Genomic DNA, 26,487 nt, shown 5'->3' with positions numbered 1-26,487 from the left:
GGCTTCTGTCAAGAGATGGGGTCCAACTCATAAGGACTTGAAATAATGTATTTGGAAGGCATCTCGCTTGGATCATCCAAAAGCCTTTAAACTAAATCTGGTGGGGAAAGGGACCAAACCCAAAGGGTAAATTGCAAGACAGTGAATTTGAAAATGGAAGAGGTGAGAATGAAGGGGCACTCAGGTATAAAACAGGAGAGATAGCAAGCAAACACATGGTCAGCCATAAAGAGTTCAGATGTCTACACACTAATGCTCAAACTATGGGAACGAACAGGGAGAATTTGAAGTCCTAGTGCATGAAGGCAGGTATGATACTGGTATGGTATGATAAACATGATGGGGTGGAATTCATGATTGGAATTTACAACTAGAAAAATATAATCAAAAGAAACTAACCCCACAAAAAGGGAGGAGGAACAGTTTCACTGTATATGTTTTTCCTGTGTTGGATGGAGAAAAAAGATCAAAAGATGAGAGGGTACAGAAACTTGAAAGAAGAGATGGAAGGCATGAGAAATAAAAATAATAATATGAAGCAAATAATCTTGCTACACAAATCTTGTAGGATGCAACACTTTAAAAAGAATTGTATAATTAGTATCAGTTGAATAAGAGGACCCTAAATAGCCTTCAAAACATAAATTACTAAAAAGAAATTTGCTAAAGTTTTCTCCACTTGGCTATATATGCAGATTGTGAGCAGTATCTTTAAAGACTTCCATAACAAATTTAGTTTCTCTTTGGTCATTTCTTATATGTTTGTGGTTCTAATGCATGATCTTTTTCAAAGATTATAGTAGATAAATTGGGCATCTTTCAATTGCACACATTCATGGATAGATTCAGAGTATAGATGGGTTTCCCAAAGGACAGTCTGGTTTTTTTTTAACTTATCTTGCTTATAGCATCTTTTAAAATGCCTCCATTATTTGGTACCAGTTCCCACAGTGGTATTTTTAAAAATTGGCTATTAAATTCTTGTATAATCTTTTGACATTTTGAGTTAAAAGCATGTATGTTTTTTTAGTGCCATATTTTGAAAACAATTTTGAAAATGCTGCATTTTGCATATTTCAGCTGCCATTTCTTTTAGGTATCTTCTGTTGGAGTTTCAGAATTAGGTTCCTAAGGATATCTAGGAAGTATTCATAAACAAGTATTCAGTCACCATGTGGTTTGCATCACTATTCTTCCTTTGTCTTAACTCTGGTTTTTCTGCCAGTACTTAAGGAGAACCATTTGTAAGCCACTCAGAGTGAGTTGGATGGCCCTATAAATGTGTTTAATAAATTAATAAAACTAGGTCTGGTACTGTTGATGTCTAACTTTGTAAATTTCCTGTACATAGTTGTTTACAAAAGCAATTCCCTAGCTGAAGAAAGCCAGCTGCCATCTAGAAGCCCTGTAAAATAATTGAGCCTTTAACTGAATGCTACCCAGCACTGAGGTACCAATATATTTTTTTGTAAAGTATGAATCATTTGGCAATACTTTTATAATGTAGTTAACCTTGAAATGAAATTGCTTTTGTTTTGCTGCACAAAAGGAGGATGAAACTTAACATTGATCTGTTTCATTTTCACATGTCTGTGTATTAGGCTACATTTTGAAAACTTAGTAGCCATGAATAATTTTTATTAACAGGAATATTAGTAGAATGCTGGTTATAGACGAAAGTTCTCTTCCATCCTACCTCTTCAGAGTTGGACCAAAAGAAAATAACTTAACGGAAGAGAGAATTGCACCTTCATAAATCTGTTAGTTGCTTATGGGTTTATTTGCCCAAATGTAGGATTCAATATATGCATAAAATGAATAGAAGGAAGTTTTATCTCCTGTCCATTGAGCTATCATCTAGAAAATCATACCCACCCAGTGGAAAAGCAGCCCTCCACTAGAATGAGAAATCTCCACTTATGCAACTTAAAGCTTTTGTTTCAGACTGAGTTCTCTAACTCTACCTCACTTTTGGAAAGCAATGGGTTGTTACTTTCTTGCCAGTGTATTTCTAGATCAGGGGGTCGCCAACCTTTTGGACCTCAGGGACCACCAAACTCATAATTTTAAATCCCAGGGACCAGTAACTGGTTCTGTGGGCATGGTCTAATTTGTGGGTGTGGCTTGGTCATGTGACTGGCTGGGCATGGCTTGTATGTAAATATTTATATAAATATTGAATTTTTTATATAAAAAGAGCAACTTTTACCCAAAATCAGGCAAAGCAGGCAGGCAGATTGAGTTGCTCACAGAATCACAGATTCATTCAGAGATCTCTATCTGCCAGTGGCTAGCTCAGTCTGTCACATAAAATTTGCTTGCAAGCAAACTCACAAAATTAACTCTAAATACATCATGTATGTAAATATTTATTTATTAAAAAGAGCAACTTTTACCCAAAATCAGGCAAAGCAGGCAGGCAGATTGAGTTGCTCACAGAATCATTCAGTGATCTATCTATCTGCCATCGGCTAGCTCAGTCTGTCACATAAAATTTGCTTTCTGTGAGTCTGCACTGAATAATAGAACCTTCAGTCCTAAGGGAGGTTCGGCTGTGCTTAAAAGCAGAGCCGAAGATTTAAAGACTAGCTAGAAAGCAAGAAATCCAACCATTTCCTGCTTCCTAGCTAATCTAAATCTCCCAACACAGCAGAACAGCTGATGGTTGGAAAAAGGAAAAATAGCAGGCAAGTTTGCCGGGTAAGGAGTGAGTGGGCAGGGAGGGTTCCCGTGAGCCATGTGGGCGGCGCACCCTTGTGTTTCTGCACAGCCTGGATTAATTGCTTTGGGGGATGCTCTGGGGGTGAGATTTCTCTGCGGCCCACCAAAATTTTCTTGCAGCCCACCAGTGGGCCGCAGCCCACCGGTTGGTGACCACTGTTCTAGACCATAGTCTATAATGTAAACTCTACCCACATGATGGGCTTCTGTCAAGAGATGGGGTCCACCTCATAAGGACTACATGGAAGACATCTCGTTTGATGGGAGGAAAATACAGGCAAAGAATCTACCTTTTCCTGAAATTGTCCACTCTTGCTAGCCTGGTTGCTTAAAAACACTAAACTTCAAATTCCTAAATGAGAGGGAGGATGTAAATTTAATATAAAAAGAATAATTTCCTTTGGAGTCAGTGTGATTTATATCTGCATAATTTTCTACCAGCTTGTTAAGAGGACAAATGCACATTAACATGGCCATGAGGAGGAACCTTAGATTTTATATATGAAATAGTCAATATATAGTTTAAGAGTGCTATTGTTCATGTTCTAATCCATATATTTATTTAAAAGCTGGTTGAACTTGGTAAGCATACTTATATTACTAAGAACTATATCTAGAGGCTCTTACCACAGTAGGAAATCTTATGTTTGTCACCTATCACTTCTTGCTTCAAATTTGACATTTTTCTTGAATACAGAGTTTTCTGGTACAGAATCCCACATCAGAATTTTCTGAATTTGAGTTGATGTTGGTACAGAAATAGCTAGGGATTCTGCTCTGAATCATCGGAATTTAAAGCTTTTCATAAATAGTTTTTACATATGTTAGTAAAGGGCATATTTGAGGGATATTATAGCAAAACTTGTATTTATATGTTTTATTTTTCATTGAGATACCAGAACTTCATTAGAATATAGAATTTGTTACACGTTTGCATGGTTAATCCTGCAGATGTAAAATCTTCAAGATTACGATGAGATAAAATTGACAAAGTAGTTAATAAAGGATGATGTGTTCCTAATTAATCCATTGTGCCTATAGTTGAAAATTAATTGTGTTATGGAAATGTCATGTTAATTAAGGCAGTATATGAGAGTACAATAAATCTTTTACAAAAAACTTTAGTTATGTTGGCAACAGTAGGTTGATAGGTTAGTGCTTTTCAGCCTACCAAAGTCTCAATTTTTCAGTGATGCCTTGATGATTTACTTGTTACTATAAAGTGAGGTTTTACAGCAGGTCTTCAGAAATGCCATTCTCCCAGCAACATCCACAATCTGAATTCTGTACCTATATCAGCATACAGATGATTAGTTTATACATTGTATTTTCAACTATTTTTTCTGAGTATAAGGCGCACTCCCCCCCCCCTAAAAAAAAGTGGGTGGAAATGTCTGCATCTTATACAGTAAATATTGTGGTGGGAGGGGGAGAGGGTGGGTGGTGTGGCACCGATCAGCTGTTCTAAAATGGGCAGTGGCGGCAAATGGGCCACGGTGCGAACGGGCCGCAGCAAACAGGCGGCAGTGAATGGGCCATGACGAATGGCTGCGGCGAACGGGCAAGATGAATACCACATGGATGCTAGGAGGCAGAGGCAATTTTTTAAAAAAATATTAATATAAATAGAAAGAGCAACATGTTAAAATCCATATATTAATAGAAAAAGAAAAAAAATGAGGCAGATTTTTTTTTCTTGTTTTCCTCATATTCTCATATTCTGTTCTATAATACGGAGCGTTTTATAGTCCAAAAAATATGGTATGTTCCCAGACAGATCCTGAACCATAGTTTCACCACAGTGAGAGTCATGAAAATAGATTATATATTATGTTTATATCAAAATGGAATTTATAACTCTCAGCTTATTTGTTCAGTATAAGATTACCTATAATTTTGAATTATTCCCAGCTTCTCAAGGTGGTGGTTGTTTTTTTGAACATATGTGTAACTGCTATCAGAAGCCTAATCATGTTGTGATGTGTATTGATTAAGCCTTATACACTCTGGAATTTAAGACTACAATTGAGTCCTGAATTTCCATTGCTAAATAATGCAGTCGTAAAGCAAGCCATCACATGACTGTATCATTTAGTGACTGCAATTTTGACACTCCCAGCTTTTTCTTATCCAAAAGTCATGAGTTATTAAGGAGATGGAATCCCACGTAAAGGGGGGAGGGCTGCCATTAAAGGGGGTTGGGAAGGCCCTGGGAGACCTGGTGCAAGACTGCACATGAGTTGAGGTGTGCTGTAGTGGTGCGCAAAACGACAGCCGGCCCAGCAGCACTTAGAACTTCAGGAGACTGCAACTTCCCTCATCTGCCACTCAGAAATGCCTTTTCAAATCCTACATTGCAGTTAGCCATACCAGTACCTTTGCCCAAAGCTACAGTTACCTCCACAGCCCTGCATTCCACAGGCTCTGCTACATTTAGCTGGTCTTTGCTGTTTTTCTCCTGCTACTCACAAGTTAGCAAAGGGGCATTACAACAGCTATAACTTTGGGCACAATTTGTATGTTTTCATCATAATTTTGAACAATTATTGAACAAATGTCATAAGTTGAGGGCTACCTATAGTTCCTTTTTCTTAATTTTTTCTTTTTCCTCCATATATAAATATACATATATACAGTATATGTATATGTATATGTGTATACATACATACACACATAGATACATATTGGTTATATATTATTTAATTTGTGTGTGTCTGTGTGTGTGTGTGTGTGTGTACATACACACAGAGATAAGCTGCCCATTCAACACACAACTCAGAGCAGTGTAGAATGTCAAATAACAACTTCCCCAACACCATACAATTGGAAGGATTTTTTTACAAAACAATACATAAACTGCTCAGAAAAAGCACCTCAAACAGGCCACACCACTGCCAGACTCAATGCCTTAGGAAAGAATCGTACCTATGATGAAAGGCAGGCAGAATCAAGGCCTGTCGGATTTCAGGGGAATGCTGTTCCAAAGGATAGAAGCAATGACAAAAAATGTCTCAGATTCTCATTTTTTAAGATTAAATGGCTAAAATTTCTGTTTATAAGAAGCCTAATAAGATTTGAAAAGTATTTGATCATTGATGTTTTAAAATATCAATGTTTTGATTTTCATTTGATTTATTGGCATCCACAGTGTTACATAAAAGTGTTACATAAAAGATTATGTCTGCTATCTAAAAAGTTTTCTTACCCTGGTAGATTAACCCTGATAAACTAGGCTTTGGTTAACTATGAATTTTATTTACCAAATAAAAAGGAGAGGAAATATTCAAAACCATATTGGAATCATGAAGTTGGAGTTATTATATGTGGTCTTAGCCAAAATAAAGATGAAACAGAAAGGAATGGCTAGTGGAGAAACAGAAATAGCCTTGTCACTGTTTATCCTTTCCTTTATCCATTCCCACAATATTTATGTTGTGATTCATGTAACCAATATTATCGAAGAAATAGTGTTTTTTTAATTACCATTATTGAAATGCTAATACTATTGGAATTAATTGATTGGTTTCTGTTTCTAGGTGGGCCATGCACAGATACAGCTCATGTTTCCTTAACCACAGCAACCAAAAGATCTTGTGATTCAGGTAAATGTTATTTTTAAAAGAATATATATTATGAAAGAATAATGTCCAGATCACTAGGCTGTTCAACTGGCCTAGAGAAAGATCTCATTCATAAAACCCTTGTTTCTTCTATATTGCAAGCCATTATATGCCATTTTATGTTATGTGTTTAATAATCTACCATTGAAAGTGAAAGTGGTGGGGGAGGGCAAAGTCAGCAAAAACTAATCCTGCAAGTATTCCTATAGGAGCACCAATCAAATTCAAACAGCCCTCATTCTTCCCTCTGGAGGAAAAAAAGATAAAATATGGGCTTTATTAAAGCACTAACACTGTAAGTTGCATTACAACTTCCATAATCAAAAGGATACCAGTGCCTTTTGCTTATATGTCTATTCTGAAGAAGATATTCATCTTCAGTGATGTAAACTGCTTGCTGGATAAAATGTTCCAGAAGTTACTTCGCATATTACTCACTAGGAGATGCATCATTGACTTCTGAATTCACCAGACAAACCATTCTTTGCAAGGTGAGGTGGGAAGCAATAATTTGTAATGTCCTCCAACGTGGCAAATTTAATAATATGGAGTGAAGGATTAATTCCTTCATACCACATGACCTGATTTGGCAAGCCTGTAAATTGAAGGTAAAAGTGAAGTTTGAGCTGTCTTCAACTCCTTGTCCAGGGGTGGGATTCAAATTTTTTAACAACTGGTTCTGTGGGCGTGGCTTACTTGGTGGGCATGGCTGGGTGGTTATGTGACTGGCTGGGTGTGGCCAACTCAACATCACTTACATCGAGGCACACATCTCGCCTGGCCTCTCATGACTTTGGGGATGCTGCAACAGTCGTAAGTATGAAAAACGGTCATAAGTCACTTTTTTCAGTGCCATTGTAACTTTGAATGGTCACTCCACACAAGCAAAGTACCAACGAAGGAGGAAAACAAAACTCCAGAGAAGTTCCTGAGACAGGAAGTCTAGTCCTGCCAAGAATGTAATAAGGGTTAACCGAGAGGCAGTTTCCGTAAGCAACATCAGAATGTTTCCTTCCTGCCTTCCTTACAGGATTAAGCCAGTAATTTCTTCTAACAACCAGTTCTCCGAACTGCTTAGAACGTTAACAACTGGTTCTAGTGAATAGGTGCGAACTGGTAGAATCCCACCCCTGCCATTGTCACTACCTAGACATATTCATGTTGTTTTCTTCACAATACAGAAGTGTTTGCATTCTTTTGGGATCTTTTTTGATTTCTCATTCTTAAAGCCTTGCAATTTCCCATCCAAGTATTAACCAAGATCATTCCAGCATAGTTTTATCAAAATCCAAGGGTTACATGACTACAGATGTTATGATTGATATCTTTTTTAAAAAAAATGCTGAAACCAACAGGTAACCTTCAGTTAGCAATCACACAGAATTACATTCTCAACAATTGTTTATGTATAATGTAAACACAATAAAATATATTATAGAATTCAATTTATCCTCACCTTCAACAAAATCTGAAATCGATTGGAGTTGGGAAGTGTGATTTTGTGTCAGTCGTTCTCTCTCAGCCCAATGCATCTCACAGGGATATTGTAACGAAAATAAGACGATAGAAATATTAGGTATGTTCACCACTTTGAATTATATATAAAAAGATAGTATAAACATCTAATAATATAATAATAATCTTAATAGTCTATGTTGATTTGTTAATTATGCTAAGACATGATATAGCAGCTATTCTTAAGGCACTCCAAATAAATTCATGACAGAACTCTGAGGGAAGAACCCCTAAATGCTTATTTTAAAAGAATTTTAAACCCCTTTCTCTGATAAACTCTGCATCATCTTGTAAGTTGTGAAAATGAAAAATCCCTAAATGCAGATTTATGAAACATCTGTATTAATGTCAAAAAATTTCAATTAATTTCAAAATAGTAAAATTAGTATATTCTTTTTCAAATTCATAAGGATCTTTGGTATTCTAAGGCAGGAGTCTCCAAACTTGGCAACTTTAAGACTTGAGGACTTCAATTCCCAGAATTGCCCAGCCAGCATGACTAGCTGAGGAATTTTGGGAGTTGAAGTCCACAAGTTGCCAAGTTTGGAGACCTCTGTTCTAAAACATTTCAAGGAAATGTGTTAACATTGAAACTCAGTACAGATTCCCTGGGCCTTTCTAGTTTTTAAATAGTATTGGAACTTAAACTGCTTCTGTTTATTTGGGGTCAGAGGAGAAGGTGGTACAATCATTGTACAAAAATAAAATTAGTATGCCATATTTTTTCTTCATTTGGGATTCATGAGATTGCATTGCCTTAAATCCATAAGGATTATGGCAACATACAAAGAAGATATATAGAGCCAGTTTGGTCTAGTGATTAAGGCACTGACTAGAAAGCAAGAGACCATGAGTTCAAGTTCCACCTTAACCATGAAAGCCAATTGGGTGATCCTGAGCAAGTCGTACTCTCTCAGCCTATCTCACCTCACAGGGCTGTTGGGAAAATAGAAAGAGGAAGATCCATTGGATATGTTTGCCGCCTTGAGTTATTTGTAAAAATAATAAAGGTGAGAAATAAATAAATAATGAATAAATAAACAGTTCTTCCAAACTAAGTACAAATGATGGTAGCTGACATCAACCATCAAGATGTGGCAGAAAACAATGATTATCCCTTGATGTTAATATAAGTAACATGAGGTCAGCTGGGGGACGCAGGCACAGAAAGTGGCAGAATGCATGTGGGAGTTTAAACAGAGTCAAATATGGCAGGGTGGCACAGCCTCGTTTTCTGAAAGGAGCATGATAGGCCCAGCTGGAAAGGAGGCAGTGGGACAAAGCAGTGTTAGCACAAGGCAGGAGAAGTGTGAGGGCATTACCTACAGGATGGCCTTGACCTAATGACCACAACCTGCCAGAACCACTGTCACTAAGCAGTGAGGTCGTGTGATGTTTCACCTAATGACCACTTCACTTAGCAATGGAAATTCCAATTTTCAGTTATGATTATTAAGCAAGGACTACCTACAGAAAGCACAGAAGTTATAATTCCATAATAATTATCCTTTATTAAGTCTTCAACTTACGACCACAATTGAACCCAGAATGTATGTAGCTAAGTGAGAAATTTGTTAAGTGAGTTTTGGCTGATTTTACAACTTTTCTTGCCACGGTTGTTAAGTGAATCACTACAGTTGTCAAATTAGTAAGATGGTTGTCAAGTGAATCTGGCTTTCCCCATTGACTTTGCTTGTCAGAAGGTCATAAAAGATGATCTCATGACCCTAGGATACTGCAACCATCTTAAATACAAACCAGTTATCAAGCATCCAAATGTAAATCATGTGACCATGGACCACTGCAGCAGTGATAAGTATGAAAAATAGTCATAAGTCACTTTTTTCAGTGCCGCTGTAATTTGAATGGTCACTAAATGAACTGTTGTAAGTTGAGGACTACCTGTGGTATTTATCTAGATTGAGGGCAGAAGCAATGATGGAACCTTTAACAGTTCTGGTGGTGATGTTTTGCTTTGAAATTGTGGAAAATAAATATAAGTGAAATATCAAATTCATTGATTAATTTATTGAAATTAACTATGCTTAAACTTTTCCTATTCGTATTTTATTATACAAAATCAGCAAGGAAAAACTATTGCTCTGCAATAGTAAAACTCTTGCTTTTATTTAAAAAACACAAGTTAACTTCAAAAAGAAAGAAAACAACAACTATGTAAGTCTTGTTTAGTTGACCTTTAAGGTGCTGTTTAAATAACTTTTTAGTATTTGACTGATGGAGGACACTATGTTACAAATCCAGCTATCCCTGTGCCTTCACTATTAGACATGGAGTACTAGTACAATAATGTAATGTACATCATCAGTCCTGTCAGTGACAGTACCCATTAATGACACCTTTTTTTCTTCCTCTGCTCAGTTCTCATTTGTACTAATGGAATGGCACATGAAGCAAAGCTGTAAATAAAAGTTATTACCTAATAGGTAGGCACTGAAGTGGAACCTACAGGAGCTGAGGCATAGAAACTGTATTACTGCTCATCAGCAATTATAAACAGGATGAAGTGTTTGGGACTTACACTGACATAGCAAAGATTATTTGAGGCTAGGACATGATAATGGATCAAGGTAGCATGATGGATGTTGATGAAACTTTGTCCCATCTTGCTGGCTACTTCCAATATTAGTTGTGCTTCTCTTATTTTCATATAATTGGGGGAGACTGGATTTTATCCAAAAGATGGAAAGATGGCCTATACATTGGATTAGATCACAGGAGTTATATCCTCTTTAAAGATAGAATATGTTATGTGCACAGATCTGGACCTACACGTTAGGGTTTTACCCCAGTTGCCTTTCTCTTCACCCCTCCTTCATTTCTCTAACGTCTGTTTAAAAGGTTATTTCAGTTCACTCTAGCAGATATTGAGAATGTGTCAGTCACCTCTCACATACCCTTTCTGCTAATTGTAGACATTTTGCTGACAGGTGGAGTTAATTGGATAATACTCTGTACACAGATATCACCCCGGACTTTAGCAAAAGATTATGGAACATTATACATACAGATATAGCAAGATTGGACAGGTCTTTTTAAAGACAGGATTGTATGTAATTTTGAGCTTAGAAATGGAACACATTTTAGGAAGTTAGTTGGGAGATTTAATGGCTGCCCAATTCCAAAAAGAACATGTGCGACTTACAGTATTTAATGAACAATACTTGTATTTTTGAATGTGAAGAATGATTAACTGGAATCAAATTGTTCTGTAAATAAAAAGAATTAAAAAGGGAGAAAAGCTAAAGAATCCAGAGTGTTGGGCAGCAGTAGACTAGGATTAGACAAACTGTCACAATATAATGAACAAATGTTTATGTTTTCCAATATGTTAATTGCAGGTAGAAAAATGAGGGAAAGAGAGAAAAAAATCAAAGTATCAAAATAAGCTAGATGTCACAGCTTTTGTGATTCATAATTAATCTCACTCCCAAGGTGAAGATTGCAGTGTTACTGAATGTCTGTTAGGAGGTTTGGATATAGAGGAAAACTAAAAACAGCATTACCTTTGTGCTAGCAAACATGAATTATTTTAGGATGTTATTGTGAAATAGTATGAGTGCATCAAGGAAATGGAATTGTTGCCCATCTTTCCATTTTGAAGTTTGGTAGGTATAGATCGGATCTCCCTTTTCCCTTTTCTTTTGCTGTTTAGGATTGTTTAAACTTTCTAGAAAAAGAAAATGCAGGGCTTCTGGAGGTCTGCGGTTTCCTTTTTAACAAACCACCCATTACCCATAAATGAAAAAAATGGGTAAGGATTATGTAATTGGGCATGATTGTTGGTACTAGGGAAAATTCAGAGGATAAAGTGCCATATGTGGGCATTGTATGCGAAACTCCAGCACTTAAGTTAATTTTATGGGAAATTATGTGGGCTATAAATCCAAACTGTGTGTTTTTATACCAATTGCCATAATTTTATGTCCATTACATTTAATTTTTTAATTTTGTTTTTTTAATTTTGATAATTTGCTAAGTAATTTTATATGGCACATGTACTGTAAGCCTCAGAATCAGAAGACTGAAGTGGTATAATAGCATTTATGATGATAGATAGCACTGGCATATAATTAAATTTTGCCCAGGATTAGGCTAATATTAGCATCTCCGAGCATGAAATTGAAATTCAGCCACATTGCTGTTTAATTACAATATCTCAGTAAGCATGCTGCAACAAATACTGAAGCTTTAAAGATCACATCCTTTGCTTTCCAGTTGTACTAGATTAAATGTCTTTTACTCTATTTTTTTTTAATTTTGCATAGTCTTGTTTTGTATACCCAATTTCTAGGCCTATCATGGTTAGTATATCATTTGTTCAGCTGTTATTAAGCTCTTTTATTGAGGTATTTTAAATCAATAGCATTATGTTGCATATTCGTAATCAGTAACAAACATCACTTTCTTTATGAGTATTTATTTTATTTTATTCATTAAATTTTTGGCCGCCCATCATGCTGCAGGGTAACCCTTGGCGGTTTGCAATATTAAAAGCTAAAACAATATAAATGAAATATTACAAAAATAAAACTGCAAAGTACAAAATACTTTGTTAGGAACTGACTTAAAAATATATGCAAACATTTCCTTATAAAACTACTTTACTGATATAGCTTTTCTTATTACAGAAATAGTTTAATATATCATTAATACACAAACACACACACACATCAATATCCACTCCCACCCCCAGGAGAGTGCTACAAAAAGAAGGGGTATCAGACTCTCAATTTTTCTGTCCACTAGCTGGATAGTTGTCCAAAAACAAAATGGAATGAATCAAAATGTTGATACAAAAAATGCTGACAAACACATAAGCCAACAAAATAAGCTAAATACTTCCTGGAGTTGTGGAGAAAATTGTTCAGAAAACATTTCTCAATTATATCCCTATGGGAAACTCTGTTGGGCCAATAGTTGTAATATTTCTGGCTGCTCCATTCTAGGCCCTTTAGCTCCCATTTCTCATTATATTTCCCAGAGTAAAGCATTTGTGCTCACCTTGTGCTACTTAGTGCACATACAGATGCAAGCACAACACAAGGTCAGATGTATCTACAGATACAAATTAGTTCATTCAGCAAAAGAAAATACAGACTTAGGGTGGTTCCTCTAAAGCTGCTAACCACAAGTTAACAAGCTCAGTTCTATAACCTTAATCAGCCAGCTTGCAGCTGCTAACTGTAACTGACAATACTTCAATCATTTTCACACCTAAACTGTGTGTTTCCTAAATGGCTTATGGGCTCGGAGCTGCCAGCATGCTAGGCAAATAGCTTGTGCTAGCACATTCTTTTCATGTGTACTCCCCATTATGTGCTTGCTTACACTCTTGCATTTTACTGTATTCCAACAGTAAATAATATTATATAAATACTATTCTTGGATGTACAGTATATAAGCCCCAGTTTGTGCAAGTTGGAAGAAAAGTTTCCAACTCCATTCTTGAGTACAGGTTCCCCATAGGGCAGTGTCTTGAGTCTGCTACTGTTCACCTTGATGACCCACGACTGCTGTGCTGGATCTGCTATGAATCACATTGTGAAGTATGTGGATGATACTGCAGTGGTAGGTCTTATTCAGGACGACAATGAAGATGCTTATAGGGAAGAGGTGAAGGGACTGGTGCAATAAAAGTAACCTGATTCTAAATGTTGATAGAACAAAGGAGATTATTATAGATTTTAGAAAGAGTCGGCATAGTTATACTCCACTAAGTATCAAGGATGCAGCTGTAGATGTGGTCAACAGTATTAAGTATCTGGGGGTACAGATAATTAGCAATCTGAACTAGTTTCTCCACACATCATCCTTAGTGAAGTGTGCAAACCAGTGCCTGCATTTCCTGCATCGGATGAGGAGAGCACATCTTTCTCCTTCTTTCCTGGCACTTTTTACAGAGGTAAAATTGAGAGTGTTTTAACAAACTGCATCACTGTTTGGTTTGGGGCTGCAGTGCCTCAGATACAAAGTCCATACAGAGAGTGGTAAGGACAGCCAAGAAGATTATAGGAATCTCACTTCTTGTTATTCAGGATACTGCTTATAAGCATGTGCTTAGAGCTCAAAGCATTGTTGTGAGATCCCACACACCCACTTTACGGTCTGTTTCTGTTCCTTTCCTCTGGGAGGAGGTTTCGAAGTATTTCTAGCAGCACTACCAGATTCTGTAACAGCTTTATTCCCTATGCCATCCATCTCATAAATTTGCAAGATTCATTTTTTTCACCCATGTATATGTATACATCTGAATTAGACTGTGTTGTTTCTCTGTGTCATATAATATATGTGAATATTTTTCTATTTATTTTGTCATGTTTATGTAGTGTATATTAGAGGTGGTGACCTTTTGAGAGCTGTATGCAATGAAATTTCATTTAAATGTATGCCGATTAGTGTACATTCAAAGTGACAATAAAGCTATTCTGTTCTAATTTCTATTCCATTCCATTCTATTCCATTAACTAATAGAAACTTAATTCTCTTCTTGCTATTTATTGTAGCACTGGGATGAACATTCCAAAGGGTAGGAAAAAAGGGTAAAAAAACAAAGCTGAAATAAAATTGTATGACATTCATGGTCATGTGATTGTTTCATTTAGCAACTATATCGCTTAGCCATTGAGTTGAAGGTCCCCATTTAATTTAGCTTATTGAATATGATTGTAAGACACTGCCAATCACCTCTTCTGAACATAGACAAAAGGAACACTCTCGTCTTTAAAAAATATTATATGATCACATATTTCACTATAGTAGAAATTACAAGGTGTGTGTGTGTGAGAGAGAGAGAGAGAGAGAGAGAGGTAAATTTGAAAATGCTTTCTTACTGTATGGTTTTAAAAACACATAGTAATTGATGACAAGTTTTAAGGAGATCCTTTGAAGCTTTTAAATAAATAACAGCATATACCAGTAGATGTTGTGTTTGGTTTTTCATGCCTTTGTATAATCATTTACATTTAGATTATTATCCTCAAAGAAAGGAGGAAGCTCAGTATGGTGCTTTCATATGTTTTTTGTTATTGGAGCTACAGCTAATACATTGTACACTAAAATTGTGTTTCATCAAATGCAACTCTGGTTTGCATGGGGACAGTGGAAATGAGATTGTATGTGAGAATCTATAAACAAAGGTTATAGTTAATAGATTAATGCATTTATCTATGCGTCATAATCAAGTCAGTGACTAATTTGTTTTGCATTTGATTTCTGAATTTAGGAGACACAAAGTTTTCTTGTGTTTTTACGTTTCAAAAAGTGCGTGCAAACCCAAATAGAAAGTAGCCTACTATTTGCTCTTTTTTTCAAGTTGTACACAATTAATGACAACTGTGGCTGAAGTAGAACTCCCACTAATGCTGCATTCCAAATGTTTCCCAAAACTAATAGAGTCACAGGTGGACAGCGAGCCTTCTCCTGAGAAGCGGCCACGGTTACTTGAGGATGGTCATGATAGACCTGAAGAAATCAGCCGTTCCAAACAGAAGAGCAGACGCAGGTGTTTCCAGTGCCAAACAAAATTGGAGCTGGTACAGCAAGAGCTGGGATCATGTCGCTGTGGTAAGGACTGATAAACAGATTTGAATTAAGATTTCTTTAATGTCCCACCCAGTGAGGAATAACAAGAGCTACATTGTTGTGGTAAAGAAATAATAGCAAAACTTGCACAATAACTTTAAAAGACTAAATAGCAATAGCATTTAGACTTATATACCACTTCATAGTGTTTTATAGCTCTTTCTAAGTGGTTTACAGAGTCACCATATTCCCCCCAATAATCTGGGTCCTCATTTTACCCACCTTGGAAGGATGGAAGGCTGAAGCAACCTTGAGCCTGTGAGATTCAAACTGCCGAACTTCTGGCAGCCGGCAGTCAGCAGAAGTAGTCTGCAGTACTGTGCCACCACGGCTCATCTGACAAGGTCAACCTTATCACTGTGTTTAATATTTTGTATGTAAAGAGAGGGGGATTATAGATTTATTTTACTTATGGGGTTAGCTATTTAGATTTAGCAAACTCTTGAAATGTCTTATTTTTAGTGACAGTTCTGAATATCCTCTTCTGTCATTAGATATAGCAGTCATATGAAGCTGTCTTTTTTCCAAATCCATCTATTCTATAGATTATTGTTCTAACAACATCTTTCAGACTGACATTTTCAACCATTCTAGATATTAAATCTGGAATTTTGTGAATATAAAGCATGTATTATTCCCCTAAGTTAAGTCTCTTCCATAAGCCTTTTGTACAGTAGTTTTAAAAATCTTATGTCCAACCCAGAGGGTAATCATACATATAAAAGGAAAAATAAGTTGCTGACTACATATCTGTTTCAGATTGACTACTTACAGGACTCTGTTTAAAATATTGTTCTTGGGCTTCCTCAGTAAAATACAAACTAAGACAGTAAAAACTGCTTAAACATGACTATCTGAGATATTTATTGTTATATTAGTGCATTTGTCAGAGTTTGATTAAGGGCACTTGCTGACACTGAGGCATTCTAGATATAAAATTTGTCTCAATAAAAGAAAGGTGAATATAGTTGTGCTTGAAAATATTCCAAGTCTGTTAGCGTAATTAACAGTGCACTTAGTTTTTGAAACAACCCAATTAGGTTAAAAAATAATGCTTGTTTGCTTGGTTGAATCCAATTGCCCAGCAAAAGCTGCATTGGTGCTGGAGAAGAGCCAGCAGTATTCTCTGACTGCTTTTCTTTGGGGCTGTCTTCAGAGACTACTACCGTACTATGTTGGTTGAAAGGTATTTTCAAATGTTATAGAAGGGGTGTGTGTGTGTGTGTAATATTGTACGAAAAAAAGAACTTCAGGGAGAGTCATTTGGAAAGAATTCCAATCTGCCCCATTCTTCCAATAGAGATATTGCTGATCCCAGTTTCTTCCATGGAGGCATTTTTCAGAGTAGCATTTGTTGATCTCTACCTTTTTTCATATATTTCTCTAAAAAGGAGCCATTTGCTAGATATTTTTCAAAAATTATAAAGCCCACTCCTCCAATTTAATCATTAAAGATCATAGCATCCAAATATTTTCACATCTGATATTTTTTGTTAGGGGGAAGTCCCAGCTGTGCAATATCATGCTTCAGTGGGGCTATGGTCATAGTGGTTGAATATATTCCTTTTGTGCTTAATATTTATGTTTGATAATAAAACTGGCATCTGTCTCTTGAATACATATGAGGAAATGTATCAACCCCCTACAACTTTATTGTATTTAATGTATTCATTCTTTTAAAAGATGAATTCCTTAAGGGGGTGATTGCCATTTCTGCCTAAATATGTTGTTGCATTTAGAGATAATACTAGAAAATACTAGTCATGTCAGGTCTGCTGAAAAATGACTAATTTTAATATTATAAATATTTAAAAATCTACATACTGCTACATAAGGATTTGGAGGCAAAAGTTCCATTCATAATTTGTACATAGAGTTAATAATTTTCAAGAAGGTGTTTAATATTAAGATTAACAAATTAGAAAATATGTTTGTTATATTAAAATATAGACATTGCTGTTTTTTCTGTTTGAAATGCTACTCACCTGCTTTAGAATACATTTTCTTTATCTCTTGCAGAACCCAAGTTTTTTTACACTAGCTATGAGAGATAACATGAGTTTATCCATGTGAATAGTGCAAATCTCAGTATAAGTGGAGACTGGAATTTTGTTTCTAGTTAATTCTGAACTATTGCTCTGTCAACTGGAAAGTAGACTTTCCAAATGTCAAAAAAATACCCAGTAACCCTAGAAACATTTATACTATTCTAAAATGTATGTTTTATCACTGTTTTTTTTCTTTCTAAAGGATATTAGTAATTGTTTTCCCAATTTGTAAAAACATATTTTGATTCTAGTAATGGTTGTCATATTCACCTAAAATGGGTAATTTTATTTGTTTATTTATTTATTTTGTGCCTTTGAGACAGTTTTTGTTTCTTGGTGATTGCCTGGATAAATCACTGCAAGTTTCTTGGCAAGGTTTTTTAGAAAAAGCTTGCCTTTACCTTCTTAAGGCAGCAACTAGCTCAAGCTCATCCAGCTGGCTTTGTGCCTAAGATGGGGACTAGAACTCATGATCTCCTGGTTTCTAAGATGATGTCTTAACTGAAAATCTTTAAACCTCAATTATTTCATAATAAAATTATCTTGGTTCTGTTTTTATATTGTTTGCAATTTGTATAGTAAAAACAATAGTGAGAATTTGTGTACATGTACTCACTCCTTTTCCTTTAGGTTTTATTTCAGTTTTTGTATTACAAATTTCATTCAGGGGTAGTAACAAAAAGCTAGTTATTATTCTCCAAGTAGCATAACATGCTAAAAGAACAATCTAATACTTCCCTAATAGCATAATGTTGTAATAAGAAAAAAATGCAAAAAATTATCTGCACTTTTTTTTTTTTTTTACTTTGCATTTTCTTCTTAACTCCTTGGTAGACAATCACTTTATAATTGGTAGAGCGGTAAATCTTCTCTGTCCTGGTGCCTGCCTTATGAAACACACCCCTCCCAGATTAGGTCAGCGCCATCTATTTTGATGTTCTAAAAGTCCTCAAGACTTGGTTATGCTACCAGGCCTTGAGGTCCCAGAAAAACAGAGACTTTTTTATATGGCTCCACTATTGAGGTGGATGTTCTCTCTCGTTTTCTCTCTTAATCTCCATTTTTAACTATGATTTTTATATTTTAAGATGCCTGTTATGTTATTTTTATTGATTATTGTACGCCGCCCAGAATCACTTCTCATGAGATAGGCAGCTATATATTTTTTATTAATAAATAAATAACTGCAGAGTTTAGAGTCCACTGTGTACTTTACTCATTCATTCATTATATTATGTGTCTCAGGTATCAAAGGTAATCTGAATTTATGGGGCATACCCAGACTATTATATGATAAATTAAATTTCTACCATTACGCTCCAAACTTAATGAATTACAGGCAAACTGGATATTGACACTGATTTTATAGGTACTATAACTGATAATGAGAACTGTTGTGCTTTGTATTTATTTGCACTTTTTTATAATTTGTGCAAGACTTGTCCCGAACATCAACCTTATGTGAGGTAAAATCTGGACGATGTTATTGGTTTTGTAACATAATTGCAAACATCATTAAGATATCATTTTTATTCATCTTCAAGTATTTGAAGATAAGCAATTTCATTTTTATGTACTAAAGATTAGAATCTGAAATAACTCATCAAATTACAGAAATGAGTTTCAGTAAATGTTAGGAGCAATCAATATATTCCCTATAATTTTAGGGCTGCAGTGTTACTCTATGGAAACTCTAATATTTATCTTTCTATAGTGTATAATCACATTGAATATTTAAAAAATCCCATGATCCAAAAGTGTCTGTTGCAGATATGAAGCATTTGGGGGCCATGTCTTACCTAGCTAAATGCCTTCTACTGAATTATTCTAACACTGAAATTAATCCAAATTCTCCCTTTGTCACCAGGCAGTAATTTGTAGGATAGGGGGGCAGGGCAGGAAAGAATCAAAGTTTAAATCATCCTTTTCTACCGCTAGTCAAGGATGCTTCAGAATTATTCATATACTGTTCTTTGTTGAGAATATCTGAAGCATGAAATTTTAGTTAAATTATTGCTGTTTTAAATTCAGCAGTGGTAATAATGGTGCAGGATTATTGTTTCTCCTTCAAAACAATTTTCATTGTTATGAAGTATTTAAGGTATCTGAATATCAGCAGCATTTTTATTCTATTACATTATGAGTATTTAAGAGGATTGTAGGACTTGGAAAGAGGATACTCCAAATATTTTACTAAAGAGTCAGCACAAAGATCCTTGAAATACAAATTCAGAGTGTCTTTCTTCAAGAAATAATTCCTTGTGTATACTGACATTTTTCTACTATTCAGTATGGGTTATTAACTGCTGACAAGAAATTCACATCTCATAAATAATTCTTAAGAGCCATTGCTGTATAAATTGAATGTGTTATGAATTGTGATGGTTCTTTTTGTACTGTGCTGTGCCTAGAGCAGAAAGAACAGAGTATGTCATTTCCATTAATTTCTAATGAGGTACCAATTAAAGGAAAGGAAGAACCTCAGAAGGAAAGTCATAGGGCCACCCTGAATCTTCTATCCTGCAGCTGTCAGAGAAGCAGGCCCCCAAATCTTCCCTAAAAATTCCATTAAATTAACAATCTCATCTAGTGCTCACACAGACAAATTCAGTTTCCCTTTGATTTTCAAAAGACCAATTTGTAAGATGAGTTCTGCATTTTCTCACCCAGCAAACTGGGAGAAGTAAGGGGAATTGCTAATTGCCTCTGCACATTTCAGGCTGAGGAAGAAAATGTGGAAGCAACTTTTCATTTTATATGTCTTTAACTGGCTAAACTTTAAATCAAGAATCCTGGAATAATTCCACTTTCCTGTATATGATTTTTCTATATGCCAGTTATATCACACATATGTTGACAACAGTAACCTGCAGTATTTTATTGGACAAGCTTCTATGTAGTTTAATACTACATTGGATATAACGGCTTCCCAAAAGATAATTTAGTATAATATTATCCTTACTGATGGTAAAAAATAATATAAGGATATTATTAAGCAAATTTATGTTAACAAATACGAGTATTTTCAAAATCTGTTTGACATGTTCTTACACTTTATTGGTAAGAAGACAAAGAGCCTTTTCCATAAATAATTTACTTGTGAAAAAATCATTAATTTGAGTTTTCCTAACCAATTAATAATGGCTGATTCCTGAATAATAGCCTATGAATATTTTAGTGAGAAAAATAAAAGATTCCATTTTAAATAAATGAGTGAAATGCAGACATGCTACTGAAAATTATTTTGGTGTCTTTGACAATTAGGTGTAATTTTAAAGGGACTACTAGGTTATAATTAATAATTAATATTCCTAATTGCTTGTGATTCCTCCCTTCCCCCAAAAAACAAGATGTACTAACTGTTTTCAAACTGGAATGTCTCCCAAATCTGAATTTATTCTATGACTTAAGGTCATAAACGTTGCTTTCAAATGGAATAAACCAAGTAACTAAAGCAAGAATAGGAAGGAAGAATATGAATTGAGAAAAAAATTAACTGGTTATTTTCAAGAGAGAGTGCCTGACATGCAGGGCCATTCAAAAGAGCCTGGATGATAATTCATGTGACTATAGGAATACTGAATATAAACTTTTATATCTTCTGAAAGACTACATTTGCAGTATCTTCTTACAAGGATCCCTCTGTTCTTATTAATCTAATGATTAACAGACATGTTGATCCCTAGGACCAAGATTCTTCTATGCTTCCTAAAGAACAAATAAATATTAGGGGACATCTAGCTAAGTAAATTGAGAAAGCTTTTTCCTTATAATCAGCAGTGCCAAAGGCATCTCTAGTAATAATATCTCGATATGGAACTATGTGCATACAGTTCTTAAAATCATGACAGACATCCAGGAAAGCCTAAGGCACAGTTACAACTCTGCCTCCTGTCAGATGGGAACCATTCAAGTCTGTGTGGCAGAGTGACATGATCTAAATTTTATTTTAATAATGGTACACTTTTTTTGATAGTATTTAAAGAAAAACTAAAATGAGTATTAAATTATTTTATTTATGAATTTTCTTAAAAGATACTCTAAAATTATATAAATGTTGTATATAAATGTTACTTTGAGTTGTTAGCTGTTTTCTGATTTTATGTTATACCAGGGGTGTCAAACTGGTGGCCCATGGGCCAGATGTGTGACACACAGGCCACACCCACCGCAGGTCAGCAAAAGGGGGAAATGTCGCAATACATCACGTGACATCAACATGATGCCACAAGTTTGACACCTTTGTGTTAGTTATACCAACTCCAATAAAATTATATTTTTATGCATTAAACTGTTCCCTTGCTTTGGTACTTTCTATACAGGTAGTCCTCAACTTACGATCGCAATTAAGGCCAAAATTTATGTTGCTAAGTGAAACATTTATTTAGTGAACTTTATCCCATTTTACAACCTTTTGTGCCACAATTGTTAAATAAATCACTGTAGTTAATTTAGTAAAATGGTTGTTAATTGAATCTGGTTTCCCCATTGACTTTGCTTGTCAGAAGGTCGCAAAAGGTGATCACGTGATCCAGGGACACTGCAACTGTTGTAAATATGATTCAGTTGCCAAGTGTCTGAATTTTGATCACATGACCATGGGGATGCTGCAATAGTCATAAGTCACTTTTTTCAGTGCCATTGTGACTTTGAACAGTCACTAAATGAACTATTGTAAGTCAAGGACTACCTGTATCTGCAGACAATTGTTACTAAAATAGCTTAATTTCTAGATAAGTAGATTGGATGCACATTTATTTGTTATGGTAATTGGTTCCGTTGCTGTCAGCATAGTTATTGTAACATAGAACTTTATTTGACAATATACAGATCTGAAATTTGTTGTTTATGAAGTACAAAACACATGCTATTAAAAATATACAGGTGAAACTCAAAAAATTAGAATATCGTGCAAAAGTTCATTTATTTCAGTAATGCAACTTAAAAGGTGAAACTAATATATGAGATAGACTCATTACATGCAAAGCAAGATAGTTCAAGCCGTGATTTGTCATAATTGAGATGATTATGGCTTACAGCTCACGAAAACCCCAAATCTACAATCTCAGAAAATTAGAATATTACATGCAAACAAGGATTGTACATAGAACAGTATCGGACTTCTGAAAAGTATAAGCATACATAATGTACTCAGTACTTGGTTTGGGCCACTTTTGCAGCAATTACTGCCCCAATGTGGCATGGCATGGAAGCTATCATCCTATGGCACTGCTGAGGTGTTATGGAAGACCAGGATGCTTCAATAGAGGCCTTCAGCTCTTCTGCATTGTTTGTCTCATGTGTCTCATCTTTCTCTTGGCAATGCCCCATAGATTCTCTAGGGGGTTCAGGTCAGATGAGTTTGCTGGCCAATCAAGCACAGTAATCCCACAATCATTGAACCAGGTTTTGGTGCTTTTGGCAGTGTGGGCAGGTGCCAAGTCTTTCCCATGATTGTGCTTCCTACTGAACCAGACTGAGAAACCATTTAAAGGCTCAGGAACCCTTTGCAGGTATTTTGGCTTAATTAGCTGATTAGAGTGAGACACTTTGAGCCTAGAATATTGAACCTTTTCACAATATTCTAATTTTCTGAGATTGTGGATTTGGGGTTTTCATGAGCTGTAAGCCATAATCATCTCAATTATGACAAATCATGGCTTGAACTATCTTGCTTTGCATGTAATGAGTCTATCTCATATATTAGGTTTACCTTTTAAGTTGCATTACTGAAATAAATGAACTTTTGCATGATATTCTAATTTTTTGAGTTTCATCTGTATATCAACTATCTCAAAACAGGATACTTATTCTCCTTCAGAATATTAAATTGCTTAATTTAACACTACTTAAGAGATGGGATTAAGACTTCCAAAGAACAAAATCAAAATAATTCTATATGGGAATATTAGACATTGCCCTTAAAACAGGCATTTGAAATGTAAAATTGTACCTAGGCAATGATTCAGCTACTATGGTACTACATTAGGTATTTGCATTTGTTGCATGCAAAATGCAGTGCATTCTAATTAAAGATAAATCCTACAAAATTCAAATATATCCAAAAATAGCCATTAAAAGCCAGTTTATCAGGCAACTAACCTGTTTCCTAATTAAATGTCTAATTAATGATGTATGAATATGCATAATTTACATAAGAAAAAGTCTGAATATGAGTTTTGTTCATATTTTAAATATTTCTATTTTCTTAACTCTTCCATAGCTTCACTGAAGTCTGCTTGTTTTTTAAATGTGTTTCTGAATTACCTCAGAATAGCCCACTATTATCTCCTGTACGTTCAATGAAAATATGTTTCTAAAACAATATCTCCCTTAAGAGTCACAGTGGCACAGTGGTTAGAATGCAGTACTGCAGGCTACTTCTGATGCCTGCTGGCTGCCTGCAATTTGGCAGTTTGAATCTCACCAGGCTGAAGATTGACTCAGCCTTCCATCCTTCCAAGGTCGCTAAAATGAGGACCCAGATTGTTGGGGGCAAGATGCTGACTCTATAAACTATTTAGAGAGGTCTGTGAAGCACTGTGAAGCGGTATATAAGTCTAATTGCTATTGCTATTAAGCTTATCAATACTGTAACTATGTATCAGAGGGACTTTTTCTTACAATGATAATAATTTCATGATAAAACCATCTATTTGGGTTCTTTCTTTCTTCTTTCTTTCCTTCATTTTTTGATATAAAGGAATTTAAATCCATCAGTTAGGAGTAGGTTGGTTGTTCTTTTATAGATATGCCATTTGCTCGGCAGTGAAAGTGAACCTTTTGGGCTTGACATGTCATAAATTAGAAAAATGCCTAATTTGACTTGCTGTCATGTAACACACACACACACACACACACACAAGCAAAAGAAAAACAATTCTCTTTAAACAGTGACACATGGTGGCAGCCTGCAGCTTGCCTGAAGTAGAGGCATGTGTTTAGCTTCAGCCCTAGCATCACCACTACCATTCAAAAAGGCTGCCTTTCAACTTTCTCCAAGGTGCACAAGAGTGTTCTCCTTCTGTTGATAGATTTCTGCAGTCTGTCCCAGGTTGCATGAAGTCTCCATTCTTGAAGTGGCTTCAGAGCATGCTCTTCTATGACATATATAGCCTCCAAAAATCACACAAAAGCACATTGTGTTCTCGCATGATTTATGTGCATCTTCTAGTGCAGGGGTGTCAAACTCATGTTGTCACAGCGGCGACACATGACACGTTGGGACTTTTTTTCCCCTTCGTTAAACCTGCGTGGGCGTGGCCAGCACATGACGCATCCAGCCGCGGGCCAGGAGTTTGACAGCCCTGTTCTAATGGGTTCAAAGACTGCACAAGAACATATTTCAGCCCTCCCAAAATTGCATGAGAACAGGGCATGCTTGTTGGATGTTAGTAAACACTGGAGTGTTACCCAAAGGATGTCTCCTTTGATATGTGTGTCATAAGTTTACGGGACTCAGGCCATTTGGCAAAATAATGTAGACATCAAAACTTTCCTCGATTTTACTACCCAGGTTCCAGAAATTCTAGCAATTTCTCAGGCTTTTGGGGGGCAGGGTACAACAGGCTCATAATTTTTGCTGCTACTCTTAATGTTAATACTTTTGTTTTATGTTGATCTATATTGTAGATCAAATTGTATTGATGCCATTTTTTCTCTTTCTTGTTTGTATGTGTTTCAATTTTCTATTAGAAGAAAGATAATATTTAAATTTAGTATTTCTTCTGGAGGGGGGAGAGGAAAAGGCTAATAGAAGAGGTTAAGATGGAATTGGTGGAGTTACAATATTAGACTGTTTATTTGCCAAAGTATTTATTATATTAGTCAGGCATTGGCAGCAAACATAAGTAGCTATTTTGCAAAAAATATTACTTCAATTGGAACAAACTAAGCTTTAAGGGTACGAACATAAAAACAATGACCATTCATAAGGTTAAAATGTGTGGAACTATAAAAATGCCTCTGAAGTTTCTATAATGTACAAAATAGCTTTGCCTGGAAATTTGCAGTTATTTATTCTTGTCTTATCTGTCTTGCATTTTTATTGCACTATGTGAAAAAACAGAAGATACGGATATATTGCCAGGATGTGCTAGTAATGCTTGTTTGTTTTAATTAATTTTTTGGTTACACTTTAGTTTTTAATTAAATTCCAATTTTGGAATGGGGTATGTTTGTAAAGATAAATGCTCCAAAGAGTGACTTATAAAATAATAAATTTTAATTCAGGTAAATACTTTGTATCCATAGATGTTAGAGGCAGAAATCCAAAACTGACTAAAAACTTAATGACAATTTTGATATTATAGCTTCTGATAAAATTCACACATGAGTGAAAGAGATTTTTCCATAGAAATCTTTACTAATTGAACCCATATTTTTGGCTACTTGGGAGAAATTGCTGCAAGGACACTGAAAAAAACATTTGAGCAATTCTTGCTGAGATATAGTCACTTCTTAATCTAGTATTCCACACTGCTGCTTGCACTCTTTCCTTCCATATTTCCCAACATTACCAATTTCTCCAGAATTTTGTAATCTTCATATCCAAAGTATGATAATTTGAGCTTGGCGATTTCTTTCTCAAATAAGAACTCTGGGTTAATTTCTTTGGTGATCCATTGGTTTGTTTCAGTAGATAGCTATGCACAGTATTCTCAGGAGTCTTCTCCAATATCTAAGTTTTAAAAAGTCATTTTTTTTTCTGTACTGCTTCTTCATATTCCCAACTTTCACTCTCATGGAGTGTCATGGGAAAAACACTGCCAGCACCAACCTGATTTTTACTGGTATTTGAATTTTTTTTAACTTCATGTCTACTCTACCAAGTGCAAATTGGTGGCATATTTCTTGGTTGCTGTTTCCATTACGGTTGACAGTCAAAATAGCCAGTAGCTATTCATACCTTTACAGTAACTTCATTGTCAGTGCAAAGGCTAGTTGCTATACTCGTTATCATTGGTTGGGTCTCCGTTATA

At 35.4% G+C, this 26,487-nt stretch overlaps 1 protein-coding gene across 1 annotated transcript in view; it reads left to right on the top strand.

The window, feature by feature from the left end:
- The window catches only part of ZFAND3 (zinc finger AN1-type containing 3), a 121,252-nt gene that overhangs the window by 84,018 nt on the left and 10,747 nt on the right, over positions 1-26,487 (top strand). The window contains exons 5-6 of the mRNA XM_026681358.2: positions 6,258-6,323; positions 15,270-15,440. Coding sequence (XP_026537143.1) covers positions 6,258-6,323; positions 15,270-15,440 — 237 coding nt within the window. The remainder of the gene's footprint in view (positions 1-6,257; positions 6,324-15,269; positions 15,441-26,487) is intronic.

This window comes from Notechis scutatus, chromosome 1 (genome assembly GCF_049901735.1).
Source record: "Notechis scutatus isolate UNSWTSFEM ecotype Mainland chromosome 1, rNotScu1.2, whole genome shotgun sequence".
Classification (NCBI taxonomy): Eukaryota; Metazoa; Chordata; class Lepidosauria; order Squamata; family Elapidae; genus Notechis; species Notechis scutatus.
This window is presented reverse-complemented; position numbering and strand designations above follow the sequence as displayed.